General features: G+C 37.7%; 1 protein-coding gene across 10 annotated transcripts in view; it reads right to left on the bottom strand.

The window, feature by feature from the left end:
• Window positions 1–14723, bottom strand: part of pyd (zonula occludens-like protein polychaetoid) — a 662689-nt gene that overhangs the window by 139008 nt on the left and 508958 nt on the right. For all 10 annotated transcript variants that reach the window (XR_011393435.1, XM_070096083.1, XM_070096079.1 and 7 more), the window contains one exon: window positions 8779–9057. Coding sequence is in view for 9 of the 10 variants with exons in the window: in XM_070096083.1 (XP_069952184.1) it covers window positions 8779–9057 (279 nt within the window). In the remaining variant the exon portion in view is untranslated. The remainder of the gene's footprint in view (window positions 1–8778; window positions 9058–14723) is intronic.

The following is a 14723-nucleotide window of genomic DNA, read 5'->3' as shown; positions in this document are numbered from 1 at the left end:
TTAGTGTGACTTTGTAAATGGTCCAAGTCAGACTGAGATGTCATGTTAAGTTCCTCTCTCGTATGTGTGGGATATTTGTGCATTGTTCCAGTCGCAATATTGTGCCTTTTTGTTCTTTACTCATATCCAACATGTTTATCTTTGGTAGAGATTGATAAGGAAATGTAATTTATTATTTACATTCTGGAGGCACGGTCAGGTACATGTCTGTAGTTGGCAATGTGAAGGAGGAAGAAGATGGGAGACTAGAAGGGGAGGAGGACAGGGCAGAGAACGGCAGGGGTGGAAAGTGGAAGATAAGAGAAAGGCAGGCTTGGTTGCTCTCTCTTCTCATTAACTGTTGTCACTACTCTCTCTCACATTTGCCCTTTGCACTCTACCCAAAACCAAAATAAAATGAACAAAAATATTTAAATTCCCATGCAACCATAAAATGTATGTACATACTGAGGGTAGAATATAATTACTAGTGTGTCTTTCTTGATGAACCAAAGAAATAGGAATCTAGAGTATGACAGACCCTCAGTAGGTAAGAATTCCAACCTCTCAAAAGTTTTATTCATGAATAAGTTGACTCTCAACTTTTTTTTTGCTTAAAAATTTAGTCATAGAATCTTAACCTATATTCTAAATTTATGAGTTTTATCTTAGGTGGATAAAAAATGGAATTTGTTTTTTTTTTATTAACACACTGGAATTTATGTATTTTTCCATATTGAAATTCAGAATTTTTTCTATCATTAAAAAAATTCAAGTTTTAGAGAAGTCTTCATTCCATCATTAGTTTTTATGTCCTATTACCCATTATCTGTGGTTAGATCCACATAGCCACAACTCTCATACAGTATTATGACACATACAGTATTATGGTCACTCCTTTAACCCTTTCAGGGTCCGTCCCGTAGATCTACGGCTTCACGTTGAGTGTCCAAACCGTAGATCTACGCCAAAATTCTAGCGCCGTCAAATTTAGCGCGAAAGCGCTCATAGGCCTACATGTGAGAGAACAGGTCTGCGTGGTGGGTGTGCGCCATAAACAAAAAATCTAGGCGCCCGCATAGCATTGTGGGAACGCCGGCTCAGTTACCCTTGTTCACCATGCCTCGTCGCAAGTCAGCTCTCACTCCCCGGAAAATTGGGACTCTCCTCTTCCTATCTGATAGTTCTGACACTGATGGAAGTGGAAATGAAGACGAATTCTACGGCTTTGATCAGTTAGTGACCGAAAAGAATGACCAGGATATCGATAATACATGTAGTGCAGAAAACCCTGACGATCCTCAACCTTCTACCTCTGGTGTGGGCACTCGTGACTCATGGTCGGTTGTGCCTCAACACAAGAGAAAACTAATATTTTCGCGTGGCCAGGCCTCTGACTTCAGTAATGATGATGATAGTGACGTGGATTGTGATTTTATTGCGCTCGATGATCATTCAAGTAGTGATAGTGAGGAATCATATTCACCAGTGAAGCGTCGGTATGTTCGCCTCCACATGCGCTCGGGTAGTGTACCCTATGCTGTGCCCAGGGGACGGAGTACATCCCGGAGTACATCCCGTGGCCCTACACCAGTTTTAGGTAGTGATAGTGAGGATGATGTGGCTACACTTGGCATGGATAGACCACAGGCATCAGTGGATGGTGGTAGTGGTGATGGTAGTGGCACCGCCATGCGTGACTCACCAGCCCAGGCTGGGACCCACGCTGCTGACTCGTCAGTTCAAGGACAAAGCGGAGCATCAGCCACCAGCCCACCACAACCACAACCACCTGCACAACCAGCCTATGATGTCCAGTATCCACCAGCAAACCGTATGTGGGATTGGCAGCAAAATCCCAATTTTGTTCCCAAGCCTCACCACTTTGATGACTCTCAAAGTGGAATTCTACCTACTTGTCCCCTTGGAACCACGGCCAATGAACTGGAATTCTTTGAATTATTCTTTGACCAGCCATTGATGGAAACTATTGTCAGGGAAAGTAATAAGTATTTTGAGTACACCATGGCAAATACGATCATATCACCACAGTCAAGACTACACAGGTGGAAAGAGACGACTGTTGCAGAAATGTATTTGCTTTTTGCAACAATAATGCTTATGCCTCATGTCTATAAGCATAATATAAAAGAATACTGGTCCACAGATCGGCTAATTTCTACCCCGGTCTTCAGTGAAATCATCCCAGTGAACAGGTTTATCTTACTCTTACGTATGTTGCACTTCTCTGACAAAAACCAGGCCTGACAGAAGTGACAGGTTATATAAGATTAGAAATGTTTTCATGTATCTCAAACAAAAGTTCAGCATATACTTTTATCCATTCAAGAATGTTGTAATTGACGAGTCTTTGATTTTGTTCAAAGGTAGACTGTCATTCAAGCAGTATATACCGAGCAAGAGGAAACGCTTTGGTATAAAACTGTTTGTACTCTGTGACTGTGACAGTGGCCTGGTGTTGGATATTGTTGTATACACGGGAAGTAAAACATTGAAAGATACCAAGATGTTATTGGGTATCTCAGGTGACGTAGTGAGAAACATGATGGCACCTTATCTTGGTAAGGGGCATACATTATATACCGATAACTGGTACACAAGCCCATTACTCAGTGATTTCATGCGAGTGAACAAGACAGATGTGTGTGGCACAGTGCGTTCTAATCGTAAACATATGCCCAGGCTGAACGCAGGTGCTCGTGGTGATGACGTGCATGTGTTTACTGCCAATGACATCATGGCATTACGGTGGCATGACAAACGAGATGTCACATTGTTGACAACCATTCACCGTAATGAAATGCAAGACAGTGGCAAAGTTGATCGAGTGACTAATGAACGTATTCGAAAACCAGTGACAGTGATTGATTATACACAAAACATGCGCTTGGTTGACAAATGTGACATGCAGATTGGTTTTGTTGACTGTGTTCATAAGAGTTACAAGTGGTACATGAAACTTTTCTTCCATCTCATGGACATTTCAATGCTCAATGCATATAATATGTACCAAATAAAGACTGGCAACAGACCACCGTATGGTGAATTTTGCTTGTCTGTTGTCAGACAACTCATAATGAAGTACCAGGTAAGAACACCTGCTATACAACAAGGTCCTCGAATTACTCAGGATATACCCAAGCGTTTGAGGAGGGAAGGTGATCATTTCATAATACAGCTTCCTTCAACTCAGAAGAAATTTGCTCAGAAGAGATGCATCGTCTGTGCACAAACAAAACGACGGCAACAAAGACGCAAAGACACTCGGTTTATGTGTGAGGAATGTAAGGTGCCTCTGTGCATGGTACCTTGTTTCAAGGAGTTCCACAAGCTCCAGCAATTCTAAAACCATGTCCAGTGATTGTAAATATGTAAATATATGATAGAACATTAGTATTATACAAGATTTGTGCATGTTTATTGTAATAAACAACAGTGGTAAACAATATGATAATAACTTTAGTGCGGATATTGTGTTCAATACAGTGAGTTTATATATATATATTATATACAATATTGGTCTCTCAGGCCCCAAATGTTAGTAGGAAAAGAAAAAAATTGGAAAAGAAAAGAAAAATACTATAAAAACCGCTAAATAATGTAATGTGCGTATGTGGAATTCGTCGATGTTGCCGCCACAACATAATTTTGGACAAACTTCTTGGCACTGTATCTCGGTAAGTACTGATCAGAATTTTTTTTTTTTGTCTTATTACCTTCACAAAAATATGCTCTTTAACCCTTTGACTGTTTCCGACGTATAAATACGTCTTACGAGCCAATGGTCACAGACCGGGCCGCGGGGGCGTTGACCTGACGTATTTATATGCACAAATTCTAGCGGCTTCAAATCAAGCGCCAAAGGCCTGGTAGGCCTACACGAGAGAGAATGGGTCTCAGTGGTCGGTGTGCACCCTGTGAAAAAAATCTGGGACCCAGCGGTGCATTGTGGGAACGCCATGTTGTTAGTCCATTTTCACCATGCCTCTCGGTAAGAAGTTCCTCACTCCTCGGCGGATTGGAGGTCTTTTGTTCCCAAGTGATAGCTCTAACAGCGATGAAAATGTCAGTGACAGTGAATTCCAGGGTTTTGAAGTGAGTGTTACCGGAAAAAGTGCCCAGGATAACGTAATTAGTGATGAAAACCCAGATGACCCACAACCTTCCACCTCTGGTGCTGTGCCGGCTTGTTCACGTTCACGTTCGCCTGTACCAGGACGAAAGAGGAAACTATTTGGTCGTGTACAACACCCAGATGATAGCAGTGATAGTGATAGTGATTTCAAGGTCATTGAAAGCAGTTCTAGTGACAGTGAGAGTGAATATTCCCCAGTGAAGCGGCAATATGTATGACGTAGCATGCGGTTTGGTAGTGTTTCATATGTTGTTCCAAGGGGAAGGAGAAACTCTGGGAGCACATCCCATGGCCCTACACCACGACCTGATAGTGAAGATGACGATATTGTAACGATGGGTATGAATGGTGACAGTGAGGGAGGAGGCAGTGGTGGTGATAGTGAGGGTGGCACGGCCCATGTGGCACCATCAGCGGGCCACGCTACTACCCACGCTGCTGACTCAGCACAACAACCAGCCTCACCCTACCCCACACTCCCACAACCTGCACCACCACAACCTGCACAACCACAACCATGGTACAATATCCAGACCCCACCAGCAGACCGCATCTGGGATTGGCAGGACGGTGACGAGTTTGTTCCCAGTCCCCATGACTTTGATGAAACACAAAGTGGAATAAAGCCATCTTGTCCACTTGGGAACAATGCCAGTGAACTGGACTGCTTTGAGTTATTCTTCGATGAACCTCTAATGGACATCATTGTCAGGGAAACAAACACATACTGTGATTACACCATGGCAAATACAATTCTCTCACCAAAATCACGGCTACACAAGTGGAAGGAGACAACTGTGGCAGAGATGTACCTGTTTTTTGCCACAATAATGCTTATGCCACATGTGTATAAGCACACTGTCACCACATACTGGGCAACAGAACGCCTGATTTCAACTCCAGGTTTTAGTGACATTATAGGTGTCAATCGTTTCCTGATACTGTTACGTATGTTACACTTTTCAGACAAAACCAGGCCTGACAGAAGCGACAGATTATATAAGATCAGAAATGTGTTTATGTACCTGAAACAAAAGTGCTGCATGTATTTTTATCCCTTCAGGAAGCTTGTTATTGATGAGTCCTTGATTTTATTCAAAGGAAGACTCTCATTCAAGCAATATATACCAAGCAAGAGGAAACGCTTTGGTATAAAGCTATTTGTACTGTGTGATTGCAGAAGTGGTCTAGTTTTGGATATCATTGTGTACACTGGCAGTAATACTTTGAGAGATACCATGAAGTTATTGGGTATCTCTGGTGATGTGGTTCGAACAATGATGGAACCATATCTTGGTAAGGGGCATATGTTATTTACTGATAACTGGTACACAAGCCCCTTACTCAGTGATTTCTTGCGAGTGAACTTGACAGACGTGTGTGGCACAGTGCGTGGTAATCGTAAACATATGCCAAGGTTCGACGCTGGCACTCGCAGAGGTGAGGTGCAAGCCTTTGCTGCCAATGACATCATGGCATTTCGGTGGCATGACAAACGTGATGTCACATTGTTGACATCAGTTCACAGAAACGAAATGGCACACAGTGGCAGGCACAACAGAGAGACCAATGAACCCATTCTAAAGCCTGCAGCTGTCATGGACTACAACCTCAATATGCGCTTAGTGGACAAATGTGACATGCAGATTGGGTTTGCAGACTGTGTACGCAAGAGTTATAAGTGGTATATAAAACTTTTTTCCATCTTGTTGATATCTCTATGCTAAATGCTTATAACATATACAAGTTGAAGACCAATAAAACACCAAAATATGGTGAATTTTGCCTGTCAGTAATCAGACAAATAATTGCAAAGTACCAAGGAGCAACTCCTGCAATAGACCAGCGCCCACAGGCGTCATCTCGTATGAGGCCTGGTGATCACTACCCCATACAACTGCCTCCTACTACTGCCAAGAAAAATGCTCAGAAGAGGTGTTATGTATGTATGCATACCACAAAACGCCCACAAACACGCAGAGACACTCGTTTTATGTGTGAGGAGTGTGAAGTGCCCCTCTGCATATACCCATGTTTCAAAGAGGTCCACAAGCTGCAGCAGTTCTAGGAACGTGTTTAGTGACTGTACATATGTATATATATTATGGAACAATAGTAATAAACATTGTTTTGTATTGTTTGTTTGTGTAAACAAAGTGTATACACAAACTAATAGTGATAAAGTTTGTTCTGTTATTGTGTTGTAAACAATGAGTGTATATTTGAAGAATGCACCTTACATTGGTCTCACAGGCCACATAAGTTACCTGGAACAGAAAAATATTGAAAAATGCAAGAAACCTTTGAATTAGAGTAAATAAAAGAATACCGGGTGGGCGGCAGTCGCCGCTGTTGCCGTACGCACGTCACTTTCTGCAAACTTTGCGGCTCTATATCTCGGTAAGTGCTGATGGCAAAAAAATTTTTTTTAGGCTTAAAACACTACTAAAAATATTCCTAACATTTTCATAAGAAAAAATATTTTTTTTTTTCGAATATTTGGCGACATAGAATGACAGTTTCAGAGAGGGGCCTGAAACAGTCAAAGGGTTAATTCTGTAAGAAAAAATAATTTTTTTTTTTTTTTCAAAATTTCTTGGACACTGGAGCACCACTTCAGATTTTGGCCTTGGACCCTGAAGGGGTTAACCCTTAAACTGTTCAAACATAGATCTACGTTTACGTGTGTAGTGCTCCGAACGTAGATCTACTTTTTTTTTTTTACATGCTCTCAAATGGAGAAAATAAAGGTCAGAGTGCTACGCACATGAACGTAGATATACGTTTGGACAGTTTAACCCTTTCAGGGTCCAGAGGCCAAATTTCAAAGTGTGCACCAGGGTCCAAGAATTTTAAAAAAAGAATATTGTTTTTATTTTTTCTTATGAAATGGTAGAGAATCTTTTTCTGAAGGTAATAAAACAAAAAGTACGAAATTTGATGGAAAACCGACGAAATTATGCTCTCGCAAATTTTGACGTGTCAGTGATATTTACGTATTGGCGATTTTGCCGACTTTGACTCCCATTTTAGGCCAATTACAGTATTCCAGTCAACCAAATTCTTAGCTATTTCACTAGTATTACTTCTATTCTATCGATTGAGCACAAGAAATCGCCAAGTCAACTGTTTCAACTACAAAATAAAGTGATCGGAAATTGGTAATTTGGCCAATTTAATGCAAAGTTCAAAATATTCCAATTTCAAAATAGGGTCCAGAATAAACAATGCAGGCATTCCTGGCACTAAACTAACATTTCCTCTGTTCATTAATTACGTTTTCAGGCCTTACAAATGAATTCCATTTTGATTTTTTATTCACATAATGAATTTTTATTCAAACCAAAAAATAAAAGATTTACTGTTATGCAATACTGTAATAATTGTATAAATAATATCACCACATTTTATTTTTTTTTTTTTTTTTTTTTTTATCACACCGGCCGATTCCCACCAAGGCAGGGTGGCCCGAAAAAGAAAAACTTTCACCATCATTCACTCCATCACTGTACCACATTTGTGAACGTATATTAGACCCGCCAGCTAGCGTGTATTAGATGTGTGAGGTCATTTGTTTACTCTTGAACATCGGCAAAAATTTCTGTTATTTTGAGCTCGGTTTCAAGCCATTTCCATTAAAAACCAATCAAGATCATCTCTATTTCTGTACTATATCTTCCATTCTATCAAACGAGACAAAGAAATTGCAAATACAACTATAAAAAACATACGAAGAAGCACTGCAAATTTGCTGTTTTAATCAAAAATTAGTCTGTTTTTTTTTTCTCTCATTATGCACTATGTGCTGCAGGATTTGTTTTATGTGGTGCACACATACCACATAGATGTATTCTCTCATATCTAGGCCCAAATTTACTGCTCACAGCTTATCACAGTGAGCTGAGCTCATGGCATAGATCTACGGCACGGACCCTGAAAGGGTAAGGGTGAAGCTAAGCAAAAAAAAAAAGTCAAGTGTGCAAATAAATCTCATTTACAGTATAATTCTGTTAGATAATCTATTTATATTACAACTGATTAAAAATAAGAAAATATTTTATCAGTGCTATTTAGATAAAGGGTCCACTGGGGGTACATAAGCTATCTTCTTTCTTCTCATTGAAATATACATTTTGCATCCATGAAGTCATCATGAAAGAAATCATGGAACACATCTCTTGTGGACATTAGAGAGTATTCTGAATTCAACGATTCAGAAAACATCCTATTTTGAAAATTCCATTTGAGAGAAATTTTTCTAAATTATACTTAGAAATTTTTGGCTCTTAATTTAGAAATCTGCAAATTTCAATCATTCCAAATTCTAAATTTTATTTTCTGATTTTTCAGGACAATTCCAAGAAAAAGAAATGCTACCGTGCAAAAATGATCATAATACAATTTTTTTAATCTATCTCTGCTGAATTATTACACTAGAGTCTTCTGTATTGTGAATTTGTTTTCAATTAAATTATGACAAAATTATTTATTTATTATTAATGATAAAAAAATAAATTAGAATAAAATATAAATTATAAAATATTCACAAAAGCTAAAGCTTAACACTATACTTGCATTGTGAATGCACTACTTTTGCTCTAGCAAAGGATAATTAGAAGCAAAACCAATAAAAAACTACTTACAAGTCTCGTAGGGCTGGCTGTATATGGTGGTGGTCCTCCGTATGTGTTAGGTTCCGTTTCTTCTGGTGCTGCTAAACTGGGATCTGATGAACTTTTGACCAAACGCCCTCTAGGCTCTCGTGAATCTGAGTATGGATTGTGGGAGGGAGGGGGCCGGTGGGGAGATTTTGAAGGAGTTCGGGACTCGGGTCCAGTCTCTAGGTCAGACTCAGGAGATGAAGCATAGGATAGGCGTGAGGTCATGGGGAAAAGGAAATCATCAGACAGAGCCTCAGTGGGCTGTTTCAGCAGTATCAAATCAACGCAGGATCAATTCAATTACAGGATGGAGGATTTGAGATAATACACAGTCATTTGTACAGCAGACCAATTCCAAGTATTTACAAATGACGTGACCACAGTAGTAGAGGAGAAGACAGGCGGATGAAAAGGACGATGCAACATGAGCCACATTCCAAGAGCACGGTACATGGAAGAGAAAAGAACATGGGACAAGTTACAAATATGTAGAGTGAACTCTACTACAACTATATATGAAATCATGAGAAGAAGAATGCAAATTTCTGCAAGACTTACATTTCATAAAATAAACTATAATGAAAGAGATCACAACCTCTCTTAATCTCCAATATCATGTTTCAATTTCAACAAACTAAATTGTAATACTCTTGAGTAGGAAGAATTAGTACAGTAATAAAAAGCATGCACCACCAAAGAATTACAATAAACAGAAAAATTCATGCAAAACTAATGCTACACACAAAAACATCAAGCAATAAAATGAAGATAGAGAATTTAGTTTTAATGTCAGGAGAATTTGGAGAAAGTTGACTCTCAAAGATATTACAGAATAGCACAATAATTTCTGAGCCCTATATAAATATAATTGGCCTATGGCAAACAGGAATCTCATATGTAAGTTCGTTCTTCATCAATTGTGAACAACCTTTTTGTTGAAAGTTTTGGATAAACTGTGAGGGAAGGTGATATATCCATTCTTGGGGGTGGGGGTGGAGGGGGTGGTGTTACAGAGGTATGTATAGGCAGAGAGGGTGGGTACAGAGAACACTGTATTTCTCTTAGATGTGAAAACCTGATAGGTACATCAGGTGGCTTTCCCTCTTCTGGCATTACTGAAATGTGGCCATTCATTTTGCCTTGAGGAACATCTTTCACTATAATCTCAAATGCCGGAGCATCTACATCGATCTCGGATTTGGTGTCTATTTCTGGATAAAATTCCAGATCAAGATCTTCATTTTGATTGAAAAGAGAATTGAGTTCCTCTTCAGAGCCACTTGGGGAGGGGATCAGAGGGAGCAGGTAAACATCAGACAGAAATTCTATGGGCTTGTGTATGTTTACAAATATGTTACACAAAGCCCAATTATTGTTAGTAACAGCCATATGTATAATTCAATTAGCACGAATATATTATCATAACCATAAGCATGTGTGGGAGCACATAACATAAGGAAATCATACATCAAGATAGCAAAATGACCGAAAATTTTGTAGTAAACTCAAAAGATGTAATAAAGTACAGAAGATTTGTGCAGGATATTATGAGAATATAAAATTCAAACATGCATTACATTAAGAAAATTTAATGTTTCATCATTCAATAGAAAAGGAGGGCATCAAATAAATGATACAGGAAAAAATTAAGAAAAGCATAAGGTGATGGGGGAATGAAAAAAAAAAAAAAAAAAAAAAAAAAAAAAAAAAAAAAAAAAAAACATATTAGTTCCACTTAAACAGGTGTACCATATAGGATGAACCTAAAGCCAGTAAAGAATAAAGATGAGTTAAGCCAACATGCCAACACCAACACTTACTAAAAGCTTTCACGCAACTACTGGTGCAGTGTGGAAGCACCTCAAAAGCACCCTAAAAGGTACAGCTATCTCAACGTTCACATTATTTACTTGAAATCCCAATTGGCAATATACACATGAAAATGTTATGCATGATTATAACTAATATATTAAATGAATTTAGGCAACCTGAAGTTTCAGACTCCTCTCCTCCCTAAGTAAAAAGGTTAACTAACGTTATGTAAATTCTTTGAAAGGTTAGTTAACCCTTTCAGGGTCCAGAGGCCAAATTTCAAAGTGCACACCAGGGTCCAAGAATTTTCAAAAAATAATTTTGTTATTTTTTGTTTTGAAATGGTAGAGAATCTTTTTCTGAAGGTAATAAAACAAAAAGTATGAAATTTGATGGAAAATTGACGAAATTATGCCCTCGTGAATTTTGATGTGCCAGCGATACTTACGCATTGGCGATTTTGCTGACTTTGACTCCCATTTTAAGCCAAATACACCTACCATCCGACTTACGACCTGCTCAACTTATGACAACTTGACTTACGACCGTGTTTTTTATGCCAAATTTCTGGGAAATAAACAACTATTTGTGTTGTACACAGTGTTTATCCTAAACCTTACAGTATAAAATACAGTACTAACAACATAAAAAGTAAAGTAAAACATGAAATACCAAAATAAAACAATAAAATGTTTTGTTGATATTCAGTAGTAAAGTTTGACTTACGACCATTTCGACTTACGACCGGTTTTTTGGAACCGAACTAGGTCGTAAGTCGGATGGTAGGTGTACATTATTCCAGTCGACCAAATTCTTAGCTATTTCACTAGTATTCCTTCTATTCTATCGACTGAGCACAAGAAATTGCCAGGTCAACTGTTTCAACTACAAAATAAAGTGATTGGAAATTGGTAATTTGGCCAATTTTATGCAAAGTTCAAAATAGGGTCCAGAATAAACAATGCAGGCATTCCTGGCACTAAACTAACATTTCCTCTGTTCATTAGTTACATTTTCAGGCTTTACAAATGAATTCCAAAAAACAGAAGATTTACTGTTATGCAATATTGTAATAATTGTATAAATAATATCACCACATTTGTGAACGTATATTAGACCCACCAGCTGGCGTGTATTAGACATGCGAGATCATTTGTTTACTCTTGAACATCGGCAAAAATTTAACATTTCTGCTATTTTGAGCTCAGTTTCAAGCCATTTCCATTAAAAACCAATCAAAATCATCTCTATTTCTGTAATATATCTTCCATTCTATCAAATGAGACCAAGAAATCGCAAATACAACTATAAAAAACATACGAAAAAACACTGCAAAGTCGATGTTTTAATAAAAAATTACGGTCTCATTTTTTCTCTCATTATGCACTATGTGCTGCAGGATTTGTTTGACGTGGTGCACACATACCATATAGAAGTATTCTCTCATATCTAGGCCCAAATTTACCGCTCACAGCTTATCAGAGTGAGCTGAGCTCATGGCGTAGATCTACGGCATGGGCCCTGAAAGGGTTAAATTAAGCTATTTTATATTATGTAAATATTGGTAAGGTTACTAGGATAGTTTTGGTGCATAATTAGAAACTGTCATATCCAAAATTTGCAAAACTTTAGTCAACATTTCTTTAAGAAGGAAGGCAAGGGAAAGGAAGATGAGAGGGAAGAATCTTCAGGCAATACTTAATGTTTACCTGAGGAAAGTATGCAACAAGCTGATAATTTATTTAGTTCATCACAAGTTTATCACCAAAATGGATAGTTAAAACAATAACTTGACTAAAATCAATTAGTATTGAATGAATATATTTTGAAATCTAGGATTAACTACAGGTGTTATTGATATTTTAATATAAGAAGTAGTATAAAATAGCATATTTATTCTATTTTTCTGTAATATAATTTAAAGTTAGAAAACTAAGTCACTTCCATATTATTCAGTTTAAAAGTATGAAAACCATTTTCTGTGAGGATTCACTGAACCACTTACAGGAAGAGCAACCACTAACAATTATCTATTTTTGCATTTAAAAACAATTTTTTTATTTTTCAAAAATTAGTAAAATTGAGATAACACAATGTGTAGCAAGGTCACTCAAACCTCACTATCACAGTAAGGTGACCTTGCAACAAGGAGGTGGTTGGGGAATGGTAAAGTGATTTGGTGGTTGGTGGTGGTGAAGCCTAAAAGAATATTACTATAAAACAAAATCTTCTGTGCTGAAATGACTAATCTTAAAAACAGAGTTGTCATAGTACTAGAAATGCAATTTCATAATTATTCTCAACAGGTGAGGTACAAGTATTCCATTTGCACAGTTACAAAAAAAAAAAACTTTGTTCAGGTAATGGAGCAAGTGATTCTGTCATCAACAGAAACAAGATAAGACCTGCCCAAAGATAAAAAAAAAAGATCAATTTCTAAATCAGAATCCTCACGAACATGCAGAAGATACAGAAAACTTTTACACAAAGGCGTAAAAATGTATGTTAGAAAGTGAGTGGATCATTATTAAGTATGACCTATCTCTACTGGCACCAAACCACCATGACTTTTTTATAACACATAAAAAATTTATTTTTAGGAGTTCACTGTTAGAAGGCTCTCGTAAACAAGGCAGACCTGTTTAATTTGTAAATTTAATTACAGTAAACCCAATTACAAAGTGATACTACTGTATAACATAGCAATTTTTTTTTAAACGTGATTGAAAAAGTGCATGCTGTTCTTACATAACACCTGAAAAACTCTTGATAGCATACTTGGTAAGCATGGAAACATCAAGTTAGGTGCAAAATCTTGGTAGTCCACAACCCAAGTTGTTCCTTAGGGTTGTGTGTTCCGAGAGGCACTACCACCTAAATAAACTGTTTACAATTACTTTCTGGGAGTGTCATGTACCTTGCTGTGTATCTATCCAATGATTTTGGATATTTTCATCATCATATCTCATCTCTGAATACCATATTAACTATAGCATCCAAGAAGAATTCAAGTGATGCTGCAGGTGCCAATAAGAAGTGTGAATCTCTGATGGCATTGAGGAAGGTGTTAATTTTAGATTTGAGGAGCAGTGTAATGACGACTGCACACACTTCTAGTCAGAGAATCTACCATCCACATAATTCAAGACAATGAAGAAAAAAAAGCACTTGTGTGTGGTCTGGTGAAAGAATGTCAAAAGACATCAATACTGCAAGGTAAAACAGACCAGAAATGCATTACAGAATACCTTAACACTCCAGTAGAATCATCAACTACAACAAATCTATATCCACTTAAACACACAAACCACTCGCAGCCACCTCAACCCAATAGGGTCACATCAGCCCTTGACCCAAATGATTGTCAATAAGGAACAACATGTAGTAGACTTTTAAACAAGCTGACTGGCAAATTTGGAAGACTCAAGAATATCACCCTATTTTATCCAATAAATTCTTCATTTTATGTAATGTTATTTTCCATAAGGCACTGATATTTACAAGGTGTCCGTAATTATCCTAACATGCAGTTCCCTGGCGTATGAAATGGCTGTGATGGCTCCATCAAATAACCCAACACTTCCCCTTATATCATGCCTTTAGACTTCTTATGGGCATTGTGAAGGTTTATGTTTTCTAGATACTAGCAGCTGTCATTAAAACACTTCATGCTAGAATAAATGATGGTATCAGCAAAATCACACCAGCTATGCTGGCCAATATTCTACGTGAAATGATCTGGAGTATCAATTAGTTGTGTTATGGACCACTAGAGGTACATATGTTCAGGTTGCACAGATTAGACAAATGTGAGGATATATAAAATATATATGCACAAAACTGCATTTTCATGTGTTACCCTTTTTTCTTCTAAAAAAAAAAAAATTTAAATAAGGAAAATGACTGTGCAAACACCTGTTCAATTAGGAAAGACCTGCCATATTTTCATGTATTTCACATACCAGATGATTCTGTTGAATTCTTGTCTATTTCATCAAAGCAAGTGTTAATTCTTACCATATAAGACTTTAATAAACAACTGCATCTAGAGATGTGTCCTTTCCCTCAGATGTTCCTTCAAGAACAGGAGAAAAAGTAAGAGGGAGAAGACTAGG

The sequence above is a fragment of the Cherax quadricarinatus genome, chromosome 52, assembly GCF_038502225.1.
Source record: "Cherax quadricarinatus isolate ZL_2023a chromosome 52, ASM3850222v1, whole genome shotgun sequence".
Taxonomy (NCBI): domain Eukaryota; kingdom Metazoa; phylum Arthropoda; class Malacostraca; order Decapoda; family Parastacidae; genus Cherax; species Cherax quadricarinatus.
Note: the sequence above shows the minus strand (reverse complement) of the source record. Positions and strands in the feature narration are given on the sequence as shown.